This window comes from Tetrapisispora phaffii, chromosome 13 (assembly GCF_000236905.1).
Source record: "Tetrapisispora phaffii CBS 4417 chromosome 13, complete genome".
Classification (NCBI taxonomy): Eukaryota; Fungi; Ascomycota; class Saccharomycetes; order Saccharomycetales; family Saccharomycetaceae; genus Tetrapisispora; species Tetrapisispora phaffii.
In genome coordinates this window covers 371,269-386,445 of record NC_016532.1, presented here as the reverse complement: position 1 = coordinate 386,445, position 15,177 = coordinate 371,269, and the positions used below count along the sequence as shown (strand labels likewise).

The window sequence follows — 15,177 nt, the reverse complement described above, 5'->3', positions numbered from 1 at the left end:
CAAATCTATAAACAGTATAACTGAACGATATAAACTTCCGTATGCTTTATTCACAAATAAATGATTTGAGCTATTATTTAATAATATATCAACGACTTAATAAGAAACTTGCCTATACCGGATAACCTACTACACCAAAATCAGATGAATCAAATAAGTCAGCCTCTAATCTAGTCAGTGATAACCAGTTGAACTCAATAACCTTCTTTATTCCAAGAAACTTAACCTATCTCTTTATTATATCAGTCCATTGTATTCTTGAATATCAATTAGCATTGTTATGTAGATTTTATTTCCTTAAGCGAAGTAATTTGAAACCAATAATTTAATAATTCTATGAAGCAAGGATAAAATGATTGACCTTGAATAGAGTTGATTGTTGATAAGAGAGAAGGACCCTGCTGAAGTTGGTCTATATATGTTGGGCAGAGAGTTTTAGGTTATTTTTTACTTTCAATACTGATAGAATAACGATTATCTAGTCGACATATGCATATATAAACTGTTGAGAGATTCCAACAAGAGATATACAAACAACACGATAATTTCCAACTCAGGTTAAAATTAGTCACTCAACTAAGGTCGTTAGATAATAAATAAAGCATACTCCGCTTATATATAGAGATTATGGAACAGTTATCTCCGCAGTTACCACAGTACTCAAGGTCAGAGAAAGAAATCTCACCTGTACCTGCTAGTCCTAGTCATGGTCTGTATACCCATCATGATAGTGGCATTAATACACCAATTAGGAATAATAGTAGCAACAGTGGTTATTTTTCTCCTGTTGTCGATAACTCAATTTCCCAGAAGATTTTGAAGGATGGACTAACTCCAACACATTCAATAGAGCAATCTCCAATAAAGGTTCCAAGACCAATACATGATTTGAAGAGTCCATCTATTGCATCTGAATCACGTCCATCAAATTACCTTGAATTTGTTAATAATAAAGGTGATGATGATGGTGATAAAAATAATAGCATACCTGTTTATAATTATAAACATAGAAGACCTTCTTCTTCTGTCTCAACTGGATCCCTTCACCAAGGTAATGGAATGAAGTTATATATGGATGGTACAAATTCACCTTCTAAGGTTCTAAGATCAAACACTATTGGATCAGCAACTAATGTTAAAGGTCAGATGAATAATATCTCTAGAATAAAATCGAACGGTTACTCTAAAGGCTCTGTGGGTTCAACAGCAGATATCCATAAACTAAAATCACATAGCTCAATGAATTTAAAACAAAACCCACATGGGATTTATCAATATAACGGAACTAGTGCGGTGAGTAACAAACATCTTAATACTTTACAACAAGTAAATTCAACATCTAACAGATCAAGTTCTTCTCAGATTAGTATGAATGGAAAAATACTTGATAATAACAATAGTAATACTAAATTAACTGGAATTATTACCAACCCAAATATCGAAAAGATAGCATCCCATGAACTTGTTGCAAAGAATGGTAATTTAGCAAGTAATTCTCCAACTGTTATGAACAATGAAACTAAAAGGCAATCTTCATGGAATGAGAAGCTCTATTTAGAAAAAATCAGGAAATATGTACCTCATGATTATTATACTCGTGGGATTGTTGCCTCTACTTTAAAAGATGATGATGTTGATTTAGACTTAGAGATAGATGACATGATTGGTAATTCAATCAGCAATGAGGATGATGATGTCGATTTCGGTTCAAATTTTTTTACTGAAAATATAGATTCTAATTCAATCAGTATGAGTTCAAGATATTTATTGCATAGATTAGAGTGGCTAAAACTTGCAGATCCCGAAAATGAGATTGTTAAAGAAGTTTTTAAAAATATTGGAATTAAATCGGAGTTTGACAAAGATATTTTGGTTTCTAGCTTTGCAAAGTTGTCATATGATAATCAAAATTTATTGTCGAGACTATCTGAGCATCCTTTAGTCATTGAAAGATTTGAATGGCAAACTATGCTTTCTAACGTCTTGAAAGGTGATATTGTTAAAAGTGAAAAATCAAAATTAGCTACCCATGCCAGACCTGCCGGCATTGGTAAACAATTAAATATTTCTATCTGGTTAGAACTGAAAGCGTGGATGAACGGGAAATCAGTTGAAGATCAGACGAAGTCTCTCACTGCTCTCAGGGATTCGACAGATGCATTTTTCAATGAAATTGTGACATTTAAATTGCCCGAAAACTCCAACGCGGAAGACTGTGAAATGATTTTGACACCACTGATAAATAAATACTTCAAGGTTGTAAAGTATTGGTGTAACTTACAGCAAATGTACGAGCATAAACCAATTACAAAGACACCAGAATTTGTAAACAGGATTGATACTATTGTTAGTTGGTTAAATTTCAAGGCAAATTTTGAAACTCATATTAATTTATTAAAAGAATGGGTTGGTAATAGTGAATTGGATATAACCAAGGTTAACAAACCTTCTATTAGTATTGAAGGTGTTTATGAAAATGCAAGGTCCTTTGCCGAACAGATAATGAAAGAGAAGAACGTAGAACAGATTTTCCAAAGAAAGATATTTCACCCACTAGCACCTTGGATCTTAAAGGCAAAGTCATCTATTCAATATTATTCGCCTGTTGTAGATGATTTGAATTTAGTTTATTTGAACGATGAATTAGAGCTTCTCTTAATGTTCCCAGTGATCCTAATTAAGGAAATTATATTAATAAGATTAGAATATGCTAAGAAACTTGAAAATCCTACAATGATGATGATCGATGAAATGATCGATGACTTTAGCTCATACATTAGATTGGCAGTTCAAATGAAATATACTGTAAATGAATATTGCGCGGATTGGCAATTTGAAGTAAATATGGATTCCCAATTTGATGAGACTGTAGTGAAGGCGATTTCATATTTATTTTCCTTAATAAATTTAAAATTATTAGATTCTGGTAAAGTATCCTTAAAATCATTGAAAGAAGCAGATGAATTATTTGATTTTTGGGAAAAATTAAGAAACGTTGGGCATTATATTGACAAAGCTGGTAAATTAATTGCCAAAGAATTTAATAAATTATCTCTGAGGATATTGCATAGATTACATATGTATATGTTACAAGATACAAATATTCCAGAAACTATCACAGATGGTGCTGACGCAGAAAAATGGCTCCTGCAATTATTTGAAAATATTGGTACAAGAAAAAGAAAATTAAATAGATTTACAAATGTGTTAGTAAAAGCATTTCAAAATTCTATGAATTTTAAAATTAACGATCATGATTTATTATTAAAGCAGTTACATGAAACAGGACATTTTTTAATTTATACTGGAAGCAAGTTAGAACAAAAAGGTTATTATTTAATAGGTAGTCCAGAGTTGTTGGACTCCAATGAAAATGAAATATTGACTATATTGAATAAACCTGATATATGCTGTGACCTAATCCCAAAGATTGAGATAAAAAATAGCTTAGCAATGTATAATTCGACCAAGTCCTCTTCAGATACTTATTTAACTAGAACACCCGACTTTGGGCCAGAGCATTTCAACTTCTATGAAGACACAGTGAAAAAGCTGCAAAGAGTTCCATCCGATACGTTTGAAGAACACGATCCAAAAACTGAGTTACTCGAAATTGAAGCTAAACTACAATCATTAGGTTATGTTTTGGTATTGGCACCAAAAGAACCAGTTTTATGGGAAGGTGAAATCTATACCTTATCTGAAAATATAAAAACTAAATTTGATAACTTAAACATAAAGGCGTCACCTGATCACTTTACTTTGGTAAGCCAAGGTTCAAGCCATTCCTTGGAGTATTCATCAGAGAAATTACTACAAGTAGCAGGTAATTGTGTCACTTTTGTAGAACGTAAATCCTCATATTCATCAGTTGAAGATGGTTTACAAAGAATTAATAAGGCATATTTCAGGATAACTTATACGGCAATTAGTAATTTTCCAAAGATCTTAAACACCTTCTATAAGTTTTGCCCAGATAATGAATTGTTAAACAGTATTTTCCTATTTACGAGAGATTTTGGTAGAAGTTTTTTGAGAGTCAATGTTGCTACATACTCTAAAAAATCTGTTATTATTATGTTACTCATGAAAGCAAGTACTACTTGGTTGACGTTTTTGGTAGAAAGATGCGATCCAACTGATATAAAAACTTTCCGTTGGTGTGTCCCTGCAATGGAATTTGCCATGCGTTTAACTTGTGGGTGGAACATTTTAGGCCTTGATGAAAAACAATTTACCACCTTAAAGCAACGTATATCCACTTGTATGACTCTGTTAATCTCCCATTTTGATGTAATGGGAGCACGAGCATTAGAAGCTGAACGAGCAAATCAACAATTTAGGCCACAAATTGATATTGAAGAAGATGTTAATGATGATGAAATTCTGATGGTCAATTCGCAATTACGTGTTAAGGCAATAGAAGAATTAGAAAATACGATGACTCATAACCCACGTCAAATTGGTAAAGTTCTTGATGATACAGATAGCGGTAATAAATATTTATTGTCACTTGCATCCTCGATGTCCAATGTATCAATTAAGTGGCAAAAGAGACAATTCGTTGGTTCTGGTACTTTTGGTACTGTTTTCTCGGCGGTGAATTTAGGTAATGGTGAAATCTTAGCAGTTAAGGAAATAAAAATACAAGATGCCAAGGCAATGAAAAAGGTATTCCCACTAATTAAAGATGAAATGTCTGTTCTTGAAATGTTAAACCATCCAAATATCGTTCAGTATTATGGTATTGAAGTGCATAGAGATAAAGTCAATCTATTCATGGAATTCTGTGAAGGTGGCTCCCTAGCTGGTCTATTGGAGCACGGACGTATTGAGGATGAGATGGTCACACAAATGTATTCCTTAGAATTGCTGGAAGGTTTAGTTTATTTACATCAATCGGGTATTGTTCACCGTGATATCAAACCTGAGAATATTTTACTAGATTTTAATGGTATTATTAAGTTTGTTGATTTTGGTGCCGCCAGGAAAATTGCTGAGAACAATACTAAAGTTGAGGGACAGAATGACTCCATCTCCGATAATGAGGGAACTATCGAAGATGCAACTAGTTCCAAGGGTGTTCACAATATAGTTGGTACGCCAATGTATATGGCACCGGAGACAATCACAGGCTCGGCGGTGAAAGGTCAATTCGGTGCAGATGATGTCTGGTCCCTTGGTTGTGTCATTCTAGAGATGATTACCGGTAAGAGACCTTGGGCGCACCTGGACAACGAGTGGGCCATCATGTATCATGTCGCAGCCGGTCACATTCCACCATTTCCAAACAAGAACGAACTTTCCAAAGCAGGTTTTACCTTCCTAAAGAGAGCCATTGTCCAAAAGCCTGACAAAAGAGCCACCGCAGTTGAACTACTGACACATCCTTGGATAGTCGAGATAAGAGAGTTGGCTTTCGGAAGTGCAGATTCCGAACAATCTGCAGACGTAAGCAATGAAGATGTCAATGTCTCAAAGGTTGCGGAATAAAAGTTCCATCGGTTTACTACACAGTAACAAATTTGCATTTCGAAATATATATATTTTTACATTTTTTACAATCTTCTACGTACCCATAGTACTCTGTGTTAATAATATAGTATACACAACAAAATCAAGTTGTTCTTTATAATGATCCATTCCCCATCCAGCAGCATCTTATTGACCATCATTCATTGAATAGAATACCACCATTAAGGGCACTGGCATGCAATGAAATGGTTCATCTCTTGGAAGTATGCTTCAAGCAAGTTTGGTCCGGGTAAACAAAGCTGAAAAATTTTGATGAGATGAGATGAGATGAGATGAGATACATTAACCATTGCATAAATCTCAAAAGTCATGGTGACTTGTCGATTATTTAATATACATATCTGGTTCGCAAGTTACTTTGTATGTCTTGTTCTATTGATTGCTATTTCAGTTTGTAATATGTTCCAGTTATAGGACACAAACTAGGATATTCGCAAAAAATGGCAACTGTAATCCCACCACCTTCTAAAAAACAAAGAAAGGCTGCTCAACAAGAAAGAGAGGTCGATATCATCCCTACTTCTCTACCAAATGTCTTAGTGAAGTTCCAAGCTTCAGACACAAATGAAACTTTGGGTGGTTCTATAAGAGTTCCAGGTGCAATCACTGAAAAGCAGTTAGAAGAACTATTGAATCAATTAAACGGCACATCCGATGATCCAGTTCCTTATGTCTTCAGTTGCAATGTTAAGGGTAAAAATAAAATTGATCCTGAACAAATTATAGATATTGTTGATAATCTATATTCAACCCTTCTGAAACCCGGTCACAATACCACTGAAGATATTATCACTTTGATATACACACCAAGAGCTATCTTCAAAGTCAGACCAATCACACGTAGTTCCGCTGCTATTGCTGGTCATGGATCAACTATTCTATGTTCCTCTTTTGCTCCACACACCAGCTCTAGAATGGTGACAGGTGCTGGTGACAATACTGCACGTATTTGGGATTGTGACACGCAGACACCAATGGTCACTTTATCAGGACACACTAATTGGGTTCTATGTGTTGCATGGTCTCCAGACGGTGAATTGATTGCAACTGGTTCAATGGATAACACTATCAGATTATGGGAAGGTAAAAATGGTAAACCTTTTGGTGAAGCCATGCGTGGTCACCAAAAATGGATTACCTCTTTATCTTGGGAACCGTTGCACTTGGTTAAGGCTGGTGAACGCCCAAAACTTGCCACTTCTTCTAAAGATGGTACAATTAAAGTTTGGGATACGGGAAGAAGAGTTTGTCTATATACATTAAGTGGTCATGTAAACTCCGTCTCTTGTGTCAAATGGGGTGGTAAAAATCTATTGTATAGTGGGTCTCACGATAAAACTGTTAGAGTTTGGGACATGAATTTAGGTGGTAAATGTATTAATATATTGAAATCACATGCCCATTGGGTTAACCATCTTTCATTATCCACTGATTATGCATTAAGAGTTGGTCCATTTGACCATACAGGTATTATGCCGGCTACACCTGAAGAAGCTAGAGCCAAGGCTTTAAAAAATTATGAAAAGGTTGCAAAAAGAAATGGTTCTGATGAAGAATTAATGGTCACAGCAAGTGACGATTTCACTATGTTCCTATGGAATCCTTCTAAGAGTACTAAACCTATTTCCAGGATGACCGGTCATCAAAAATTAGTTAATCATGTTGCATTTAGTCCAGATGGTAGATATATTGTATCAGCATCTTTTGATAACTCTATTAAGTTATGGGACAGTAGAGATGGTAAATTTATTACTACATTTAGAGGACATGTTGCCAGTGTCTATCAAGTAGCCTGGTCTTCAGACTGTAGATTGTTGGCTTCATGTTCGAAGGACACTTCATTAAAAGTTTGGGATATCAGAACCAAAAAATTATCAGTAGATCTTCCAGGACATCTAGATGAAGTCTATACTGTTGATTGGAGTGTCGATGGTAAGAGGGTATGCAGTGGTGGTAAAGATAAAATGGTTAGATTATGGACTCATTAAATATATTTAAGCTATTTTACAAATAATTTAATTATTTATTGCAAAAATTTATAAACTTATTCATTTAAATATTAGTAGGCTTTAACAATAATATAAAAAATTTACTTAGATGCACATATAATGCCACTCATTTAATAGTTAAATGTATTTAACTTAAGATTGAACAGATTAAATTATTTAATTTGTTCCTTTATCTTCTTCTTCTATGTCATAGCCAATTCTTTTATAGATAAATAGTACATTGTCATGTCTCACAGCACTATCCAAGAAATTGTTTAAGTTATCTGTGACGGAACCATTAAATAACATATCTTTACATATTGAATAGGCAGTTTGATTTCCACTTACAAAAAAGTCTACTAAAAATTCGGTATTAATACCACCAAACATGGATGCTGTGTTGATTAATTCCCAATTGTTTTCTGGTTTTTTTTCAAAAGGCAAATATGATGCTTCTGGTTCTGCAGAGATTAAATAATCAAATGAAGACCATTTCTCTCTTAATATTTGAGTGTCCTCACTTGCGTCATATACTACTCCATAGACATCAGGATTCAATTCACCAAACAATGTGATACCAGTCATTTTAGCAGGTACACACATATGCACTGTCACATTAGTAATGTTATTGTTAACAATCATTTCATTAAATTGAACTAAGGCATTACCACCTGGATAATTCAGTTTAGAAATAAACAGGAAAATTAAAGAAGCGGTACCAGAGATGATTGGTGATAATGGTAGTAAAGAAATTAACCCCATCTTAAATGTAGTATTCATATTAATATTTTCCCATAAGTATGCAGCGGCGACACTACCTGCGAGAGTAATCATTGGTAATGAATATACAATAAATCTCCATTCCTTATGTGGTTGTAAAGAAAGAGCTAAAATGTGGAATAAGGATGTTAGAAATGTGATTCTTAAAGGAGAAGGAGCAACACTGTAACCTAAAATACACAACAGTAGAATAGTTGGAGGAATGTAAATTAAACGCAAATAATGCGTAAAGTATGCCAGTGGAGATTCTACACCCCACTTTGAAGCTTGGCCTTCGACAACATTAAAAATAAAAGCGTCTATTTCAGGAACACAATATCCATGCCAGAAGTAAGAATCAATAACTAAGGAGATAGTGATACCGGTTAAAGTACCTATAATACCAAACTTCAAAGCATTAAAAACAGTGATCTTCTTAAATGTCAACGAAAACAAAGTCAGACCTATGCCCAACGCAGCTACTTCAATCCTAAAGACAGTTGCTACAATAGCACATAAAGCAATAGCATATCTGTATTCACCTAATAAGATCCAACTAAAGACAATATTTGTTAGAGGAAAGGCCATGATGAAGTTTGGTAATGGTCTTGATGAATAAAACATCAGATGGAAACTAGATATAGTGAAAGCAAGGAACCAATTACCCACAGTGTATAAATTCACCTCTGGGACTCTAGATTTCAAACTTCTGGATTCCTCTTTTCTCTTCCTGTCTTCTTCTTGTAATCTCTCCTTATCTAATTCTAAACATCTAATGGCAGAATTCTTTAAATAAATTAGAGAAATAGCATTAGTTAATCCAATAACACAACGAACTAATAACTGTGTGTCAAAATCGGTAATTGGTTTAGAGGTTCTACTAATATATTCGGATACTAGAACCAATGGTTTACTTAAACAGGCAATGATCAATGGCCCAACGAATGATCTTGGAACTGCGCCAGGAAAACTGAAATGATTATATTGAGATATATCAACAACACCATACTTCAATATATCATATATAGCTTGTATTGAGAAGCTTTCTTCAACTTTTGTGAAAGGTGCTTGGATTAGATAAAATGAAACAACCGCAATAACAGCAGAATCTGCAACAGACCAACGCATTTGTAATATAATTTACAATGACTTAATCTAAACTCGGTCAGGTAAGTGTAACAATCAGTTCTAAATCTCAGGTAAATATCAACAAATCAGTCAGTTCAACCAGGGACTCGTGAACAACCACAATCATGTATGTTATTGATATGTAACTGCTTTAAATAGTTATTCACTTTTCGTAAAAATTCGTTGAGGCAATGACTCGGCTTTTAAATTGAAGTCTTTAAGAAATAAGATCCGAATTCATTTAAAGTGAAGAAGATATAATAAACATTAGTAACCAACCATTAGCATTCTGTAAGTGTGAATGGTTGGATGGTTAACTGATCAGAGAATTTAAGTCTAGTGGAACTATGTTGGTGGACCATGTATATTGCATTGCATTTTCTTTTCTTACAGTTACAAGAAGTATAAACGATAGGTTGATTTTAATAGATATATTACTTTAAAATATACAGTTACCGATTATTAAATAATTCAATTACTTATATTTAATAGAGGTAGTAAAACAGATAATGACATCTGAATAAGAAGGGATTTTAGAACGGAGTGCTTCTGGAAACATATGTATATATATTTAATCAGTTCTTAACGCAGCAGTGTTCTTTGACTTCTTCTTTAAAGATTTTCTGATGAATTGAATAATGATGGCTAAACCAGCTAAACCTAAGATGATGTATAAAGCTTGGATTGGTTGGAAACCAGTGGCGGACTTTTTACCCTTAGCTTTACCCTTGACAGACTTCTTTTTCTTGGAACCTTCGGTTAACATTTGTTTGATAGAGATACCTTGGGATTCATCACCTCTTCTGAACTTTTCGACCTTTTGAATGTAGGCAGTGTGTAAACCTTCTGGATCAGCTAATTTCAATTCGTTGACAACAGAGTATGTGATTTCAACATCTCTGACTGGTTTGTTGTTTGGACCAGTTTCGACATTTTGAACAGAGTCTAATAAACCTTCTAAACCGGAAACAACTTGACCAAAGACAACACTTCTGTTGTCCAATTCGGTAGCTGGTTCCAACTTAGTGGAGATGAAGAATTGTGAGTTATTGGAATCTGGACCGTTGTTAGCCATGGCCAATCTACCTGGTCTGTCGTGCTTCAAGAAGAAGTTTTCATCTGGGAAAGATGGACCGTGGACAGAGAATGGACCAATTTCTGGGATAACATCACCACCCAATATCATACCGTTTGGAACAACCTTGGTGAACTTGGTACCCTTGTAACCTAAAACCTTGATATCGTTTGGATCTTGACCCTGAATTCTGGCTTTGACACCTTCAGCTAAAGATGCAAAGTTGAAGACAGTCTTCTTGACGACTGTACCATATAAATCAATGGTGATTTCTTGTTCCTTGAACTTGTCAGCCTTAACATCGAAGTACTTGATAGTCATAAAGACTCTGTGAGTGGTTGGTGGATTGGGTTCATAGATCTTCTCTTTGTCCAAGGCCAATACCAAAGTGACAAAGAACAGGAAAGTAGACACGAAAGATAGCTTGTTAAACCACATTTCGACTTATATGAATGTATGTGGAGGTATATACTTTTTCTGATACTGTTGGATGACTTGAGTCTTATATTAAAACAATTAATCTTGAAATAGGATTGCAAATAGGAGCGTATAGAACCAAAATATTATATATATGTGTATAGATATATTTATTTAAATGTATATGTATGCGTTTACGTTCAATGTTTCATAAGATTTATCTTTGAATATAAAGTTGCGGTTGAAGAAATTGAATATTGGACAACTAATACGTTGTTATCCACTGCGTCCGAAAGTAACAGAAATCATAAAGACAATGAAACTCAAAATTGTAAGCAAATAACAGCAGGGTTGTCAATTTCGATAACTACTGCAATGAAAAGTTTCTACTATCCTCTGTGTCCACTGTATTTCCCTGTATTATATTAGTTCTGTAACAAATAAACTACTATATTTCAGTGCGTGTTGGATGAGATGGTCATCGCAACGATCCTGAGAACACATGTAATGAAACTTTTCGAAAAAAAAATATCGTCAGATTTGATAAGTGAAAAGGACAACGCAGTGCATTTTGGTTGTAATGTAATTATGGCATGAGTTTTCGAAATGAGATTGGTATTTGGGAAAGAGACAAGCACGTAGACTTAGTGCGGGTATTTTGTATCAGCTACGATTACTTTACCCTTGGTAGTTAGGATGGATTGGGTGGTGCGTTGCATTAGATTTAACGTGACTTTGACTTAAATGGGCAGCAGTTTCTTCAGGGTTTTTTTTACCTGCTCACGAGTTCCTCTGCCGTTCGAAGCTCTTGGCTGCAAATGCTTGGGATTTGGTATACGTGTACAATTGATTTAAACACGGGCATTACCATAAACAGTTCCATCGCGTACTGCTCGAAGATCGATATAATCGATAGTCGACAGTCCGACGCTTGTGAAGTGTGTGCTTATATCTTAATATTACGTTCTATTTGTAATCTTTACGTTCTTGAATAGCAGAAAATGCATGTGAAAATAAGTTAAGTTGGAGCGGGACCGTAATCTGTGCAGATACCTACCCAGTTCCTGCCTATGCATCTGACGGCCGTCGTGGTTTTAGTGTTGGTTGTAGATGTCGTCTTCGTGGCAGTCTTACTTCTGGTATTTGTCTTGGTCTTCTTATTGCTAGTAGTTGTTATGGCAGAGCTTGTTTCGTCTTGGTTCGGTATAAAGTTCCAGTTGTAACAGTCAATACACTCTTCAGGTCTAACACATTGGGCTACTTCGTCATATTCGTTTAAAATTTTGTCTATCAAGGTGTGAATTCGATGATTTAGTATGTTTACGTGCCAGCCTTTGTCTTTGACAACGTCATACACACACTCGTAGCCTGAATGGCATTGAGTTTCCATCGCGTACCCCGCTATTGAGCAACTGGAAGATGCCCCATTACAGGTACCCATGAATATCGGGTCGGCTGTGTGGCCGATATGCCATATGTGTTCCTCATACTCTGGCAAACCTGGTGGGTATGGTAAGTGGAGTCTCTTGGCAGCAAGAGCTTCACCTGGAGCTTCAAAGGTGATGGCCGGTAGCCCATAGGTTCTTGCCAATAAAGCAGACAATGCACCTCCTAGAGAATGACCAGTTAACCAAACCGATGCAGTTGGATATGCTTCTAAGATATCCTTATATATTTCCATTACAGCTTGGTAATAGCCGTCCTTTCTCTTCATGGACTGTTCAAGACACGATTCATCGCAAGTATACGACTTTGTATAACAGTCACAGACGGTGGTCCACAGGTAACTAACTCTTGCGCAACAGCAAGAGAATAGTAAGTTGTCATTAAGTTTATCGTTAGTTGTAGTCTCGTCATCTCCTGCACCTGGTATACCCTGAGCACTGGTTCCTTTGACTGATAAAACAACTATATCGTTTACCTCATTGTAGAAAATATGACCTCTTAATCCATCACTATCCCATCCATAACCATCAGATCTACTTTCTTTCCATGGTTCCGTGACGTTTCTCCAATCGCCAGTCTGTGGCAACTTTACATATGCATTAGACGACATTAGAGCTAATGAAATAACAGTATTCATATCTGTCACATCAGGGACAAGTACGTCTTCTCCTCCCTCTTTCCACTCCAAAACTTTATTTTCAAAGACATTGGAACTTCCATAGGAGTCTAGGTATGCTTCGATAAATTCTGGATCCCGATTTACTAGTCTTAGTAAATTCTTATTCTTGGCTCCTAATTTAAACTCGTAGTTGAATGGATTATCAGTTGTATACATTGGATTACTAGTCCAAAGTTGATCCATACCTTCATCATGCTCATTTGTGTTCATTATGTATAACTCGCTCTGGTAGTTTGCTCTCAAACTTTCCATATTTGTATCATCTATCTCCAATATTTGGTGTTTATCATGGTACATTCCAATACCATGTCTGTATATTCTTGTAAGTTTAAATGAACCACTGAGTTGTCTACTTTCTTCAGGTATCCCCAAGTCAGCTTGTCTAGATAACTTAAAGTATGCAAATATGCTCAAAATGAAAGTCAAAACAAAAATAGCACCTTTAAGTTGCGAAAGAAGTATATCAGTACTTTGAAGTTGCTGTTTTTCTTTCAGTAATATTCCCATACCGTGATTGTAATTGTATATCAAACTAAATGATTGATTAGTGACGATTTCTTTTGCGTATGATTAAATAAATACCTATTCTTAAAAAAGGTTTGACAGTCTTTATAGTGGGACAGTAACTATTCCCTTTCCGTATAAGTGAAGTTTTGAATGATACTCTACTAATAAATAGTCCATATAAGCGTCATACATACCTTCTATTTACATAATTTATCCTCCATTTGGATTGTGATTCACCTAATACTGAAACGCCTTCCTTAAATATTAATTTGTATATTCAATTAAGAGAGCGCGGTTACCGCAATGTTATACTAAGATGACTAGAAGACTCATTATGAATCTAACTTATTTGATGGCTACAAGAATAGGTATTGTTCTGATTTATACATGCATTGATAAATATAATATTCTACATTTTGACTATATAGATGAGCATTTGAAAGAAACATTTGAGTACAGTGACTCGTCGACTAGTAGGTCTTTTGATTGGATTAATTTCAAATCCTTGACAATTGAAAGGTTGTCGATGGTCTGTGTATGATTGAATTCCTTTAACGTCAGTTCATATGTTCTCTTTAGTATTGCATCCTCTTGTATGAGTGTTCTATGCAAAGCACTTTTGAGAAGCTCACCTTCATTTTTGGGAACTGGCTTGTAAGAAAATAAATTGTTTAATAAAATGGCAGAGAATAAATCACCACTCCCGCTGAACTTTGCAGGGATTATAGGTACTTCGAAGATGTCTATATACAATTTGTTCTTATCTGCATTATTGAATGTAGAGCATGCACTGGTAAGAACGTCAGGATGCTCAGGGAGCTCCACGCTTGTTACTACTACGTTTTGAATAGTAGGATAGTGTTCTCTGAATACTTCAAATGCCACTCTAAGACTTGGTAGATCTGTTATTTTAACATTTGTGAGTACTTCCATTTCAAATTGATTTGGTGTAACTACGTAAATACTGGCAGTTCGCAATATTTCTTGATAAATCTTGATATTTTCTTCAGAAACGTATAGTTTGCCATTGTCACCAAGTACAGGGTCCAATAACCATTTTATCTTTTTAGAATCTTTGCAAAGCTGACTAATCAAATCACCGATCTTTCGTAATCCTTCCACATCAGATATATAGCCAGTCAATATGGCATCATAACTGAGCTCTGATTCATCGATTAAACCTTTTGATATAATATCGACTAATTCATTTGGACTACTTGAGTAACCTGTAAAAAACTGATATCCAGGATGGTTTGAAAATTGCACGGTGTTCAGAGCATCTACTTCCCACCCTTGGTATTGTAATGGGAAAGTGGCAGCTTTGTTACCAACATATCCATGTACTACATGGGACTGAATTGATAACACTCTTTTAGTTCTTTCAGATATCTCTTGATTATTATTATTGCCCGTCATACTATAAAATGAATTGAAAAGTGGATTCTATACTAACCCTCCATGTTATAGTACTACCTTAACACTAAATATAAAACAATGCTTTAGGGAATAACGAATAGTTACAAGATCGAAATCAAAGTTGAAGTTTTTTAAATTGCGTTGAGTTAACTAAATAACAAACTGCAATTTCGATCTTAAAATAATTCAATTGGAAACTAAATATTAATCTAAAGTAAATAACGGCA

The 15,177-nt window shown here is 35.0% G+C and overlaps 6 protein-coding genes across 6 annotated transcripts; 2 read left to right on the top strand and 4 right to left on the bottom strand.

Annotated features, from left to right (window-relative positions):
* Positions 1–627: 627 nt before the first annotated feature.
* On the top strand, positions 628–5,493 carry SSK2 (mitogen-activated protein kinase kinase kinase SSK2; the record flags this gene model as incomplete). The annotated part of the gene is made up of 1 exon (XM_003688145.1): positions 628–5,493. One exon carries the CDS (start codon positions 628–630, stop codon positions 5,491–5,493), a length of 4,866 nt encoding a protein of 1,621 aa, XP_003688193.1.
* A 482-nt stretch (positions 5,494–5,975) lies between these two features.
* Positions 5,976–7,523, top strand: RSA4 (Rsa4p; the record flags this gene model as incomplete). Its single annotated transcript, XM_003688144.1, has 1 exon — positions 5,976–7,523. One exon carries the CDS (start codon positions 5,976–5,978, stop codon positions 7,521–7,523), a length of 1,548 nt encoding a protein of 515 aa, XP_003688192.1.
* Positions 7,524–7,700: 177 nt separating this feature from the next.
* Positions 7,701–9,410, bottom strand: ALG12 (dolichyl-P-Man:Man(7)GlcNAc(2)-PP-dolichol alpha-1,6-mannosyltransferase; the record flags this gene model as incomplete). The annotated part of the gene is made up of 1 exon (XM_003688143.1): positions 7,701–9,410. The coding sequence occupies one exon, from the start codon at positions 9,408–9,410 to the stop codon at positions 7,701–7,703; it is 1,710 nt and encodes a 569-aa protein (XP_003688191.1).
* Positions 9,411–9,981: 571 nt separating this feature from the next.
* CPR4 (peptidylprolyl isomerase family protein CPR4) lies at positions 9,982–10,923 on the bottom strand (the record flags this gene model as incomplete). Its single annotated transcript, XM_003688142.1, has 1 exon — positions 9,982–10,923. One exon carries the CDS (start codon positions 10,921–10,923, stop codon positions 9,982–9,984), a length of 942 nt encoding a protein of 313 aa, XP_003688190.1.
* Positions 10,924–11,920: 997 nt separating this feature from the next.
* On the bottom strand, positions 11,921–13,534 carry ATG15 (triglyceride lipase ATG15; the record flags this gene model as incomplete). The annotated part of the gene is made up of 1 exon (XM_003688141.1): positions 11,921–13,534. One exon carries the CDS (start codon positions 13,532–13,534, stop codon positions 11,921–11,923), a length of 1,614 nt encoding a protein of 537 aa, XP_003688189.1.
* Positions 13,535–13,954: 420 nt separating this feature from the next.
* BUD17 (putative pyridoxal kinase BUD17) lies at positions 13,955–14,950 on the bottom strand (the record flags this gene model as incomplete). The annotated part of the gene is made up of 1 exon (XM_003688140.1): positions 13,955–14,950. One exon carries the CDS (start codon positions 14,948–14,950, stop codon positions 13,955–13,957), a length of 996 nt encoding a protein of 331 aa, XP_003688188.1.
* Positions 14,951–15,177: the final 227 nt, after the last annotated feature.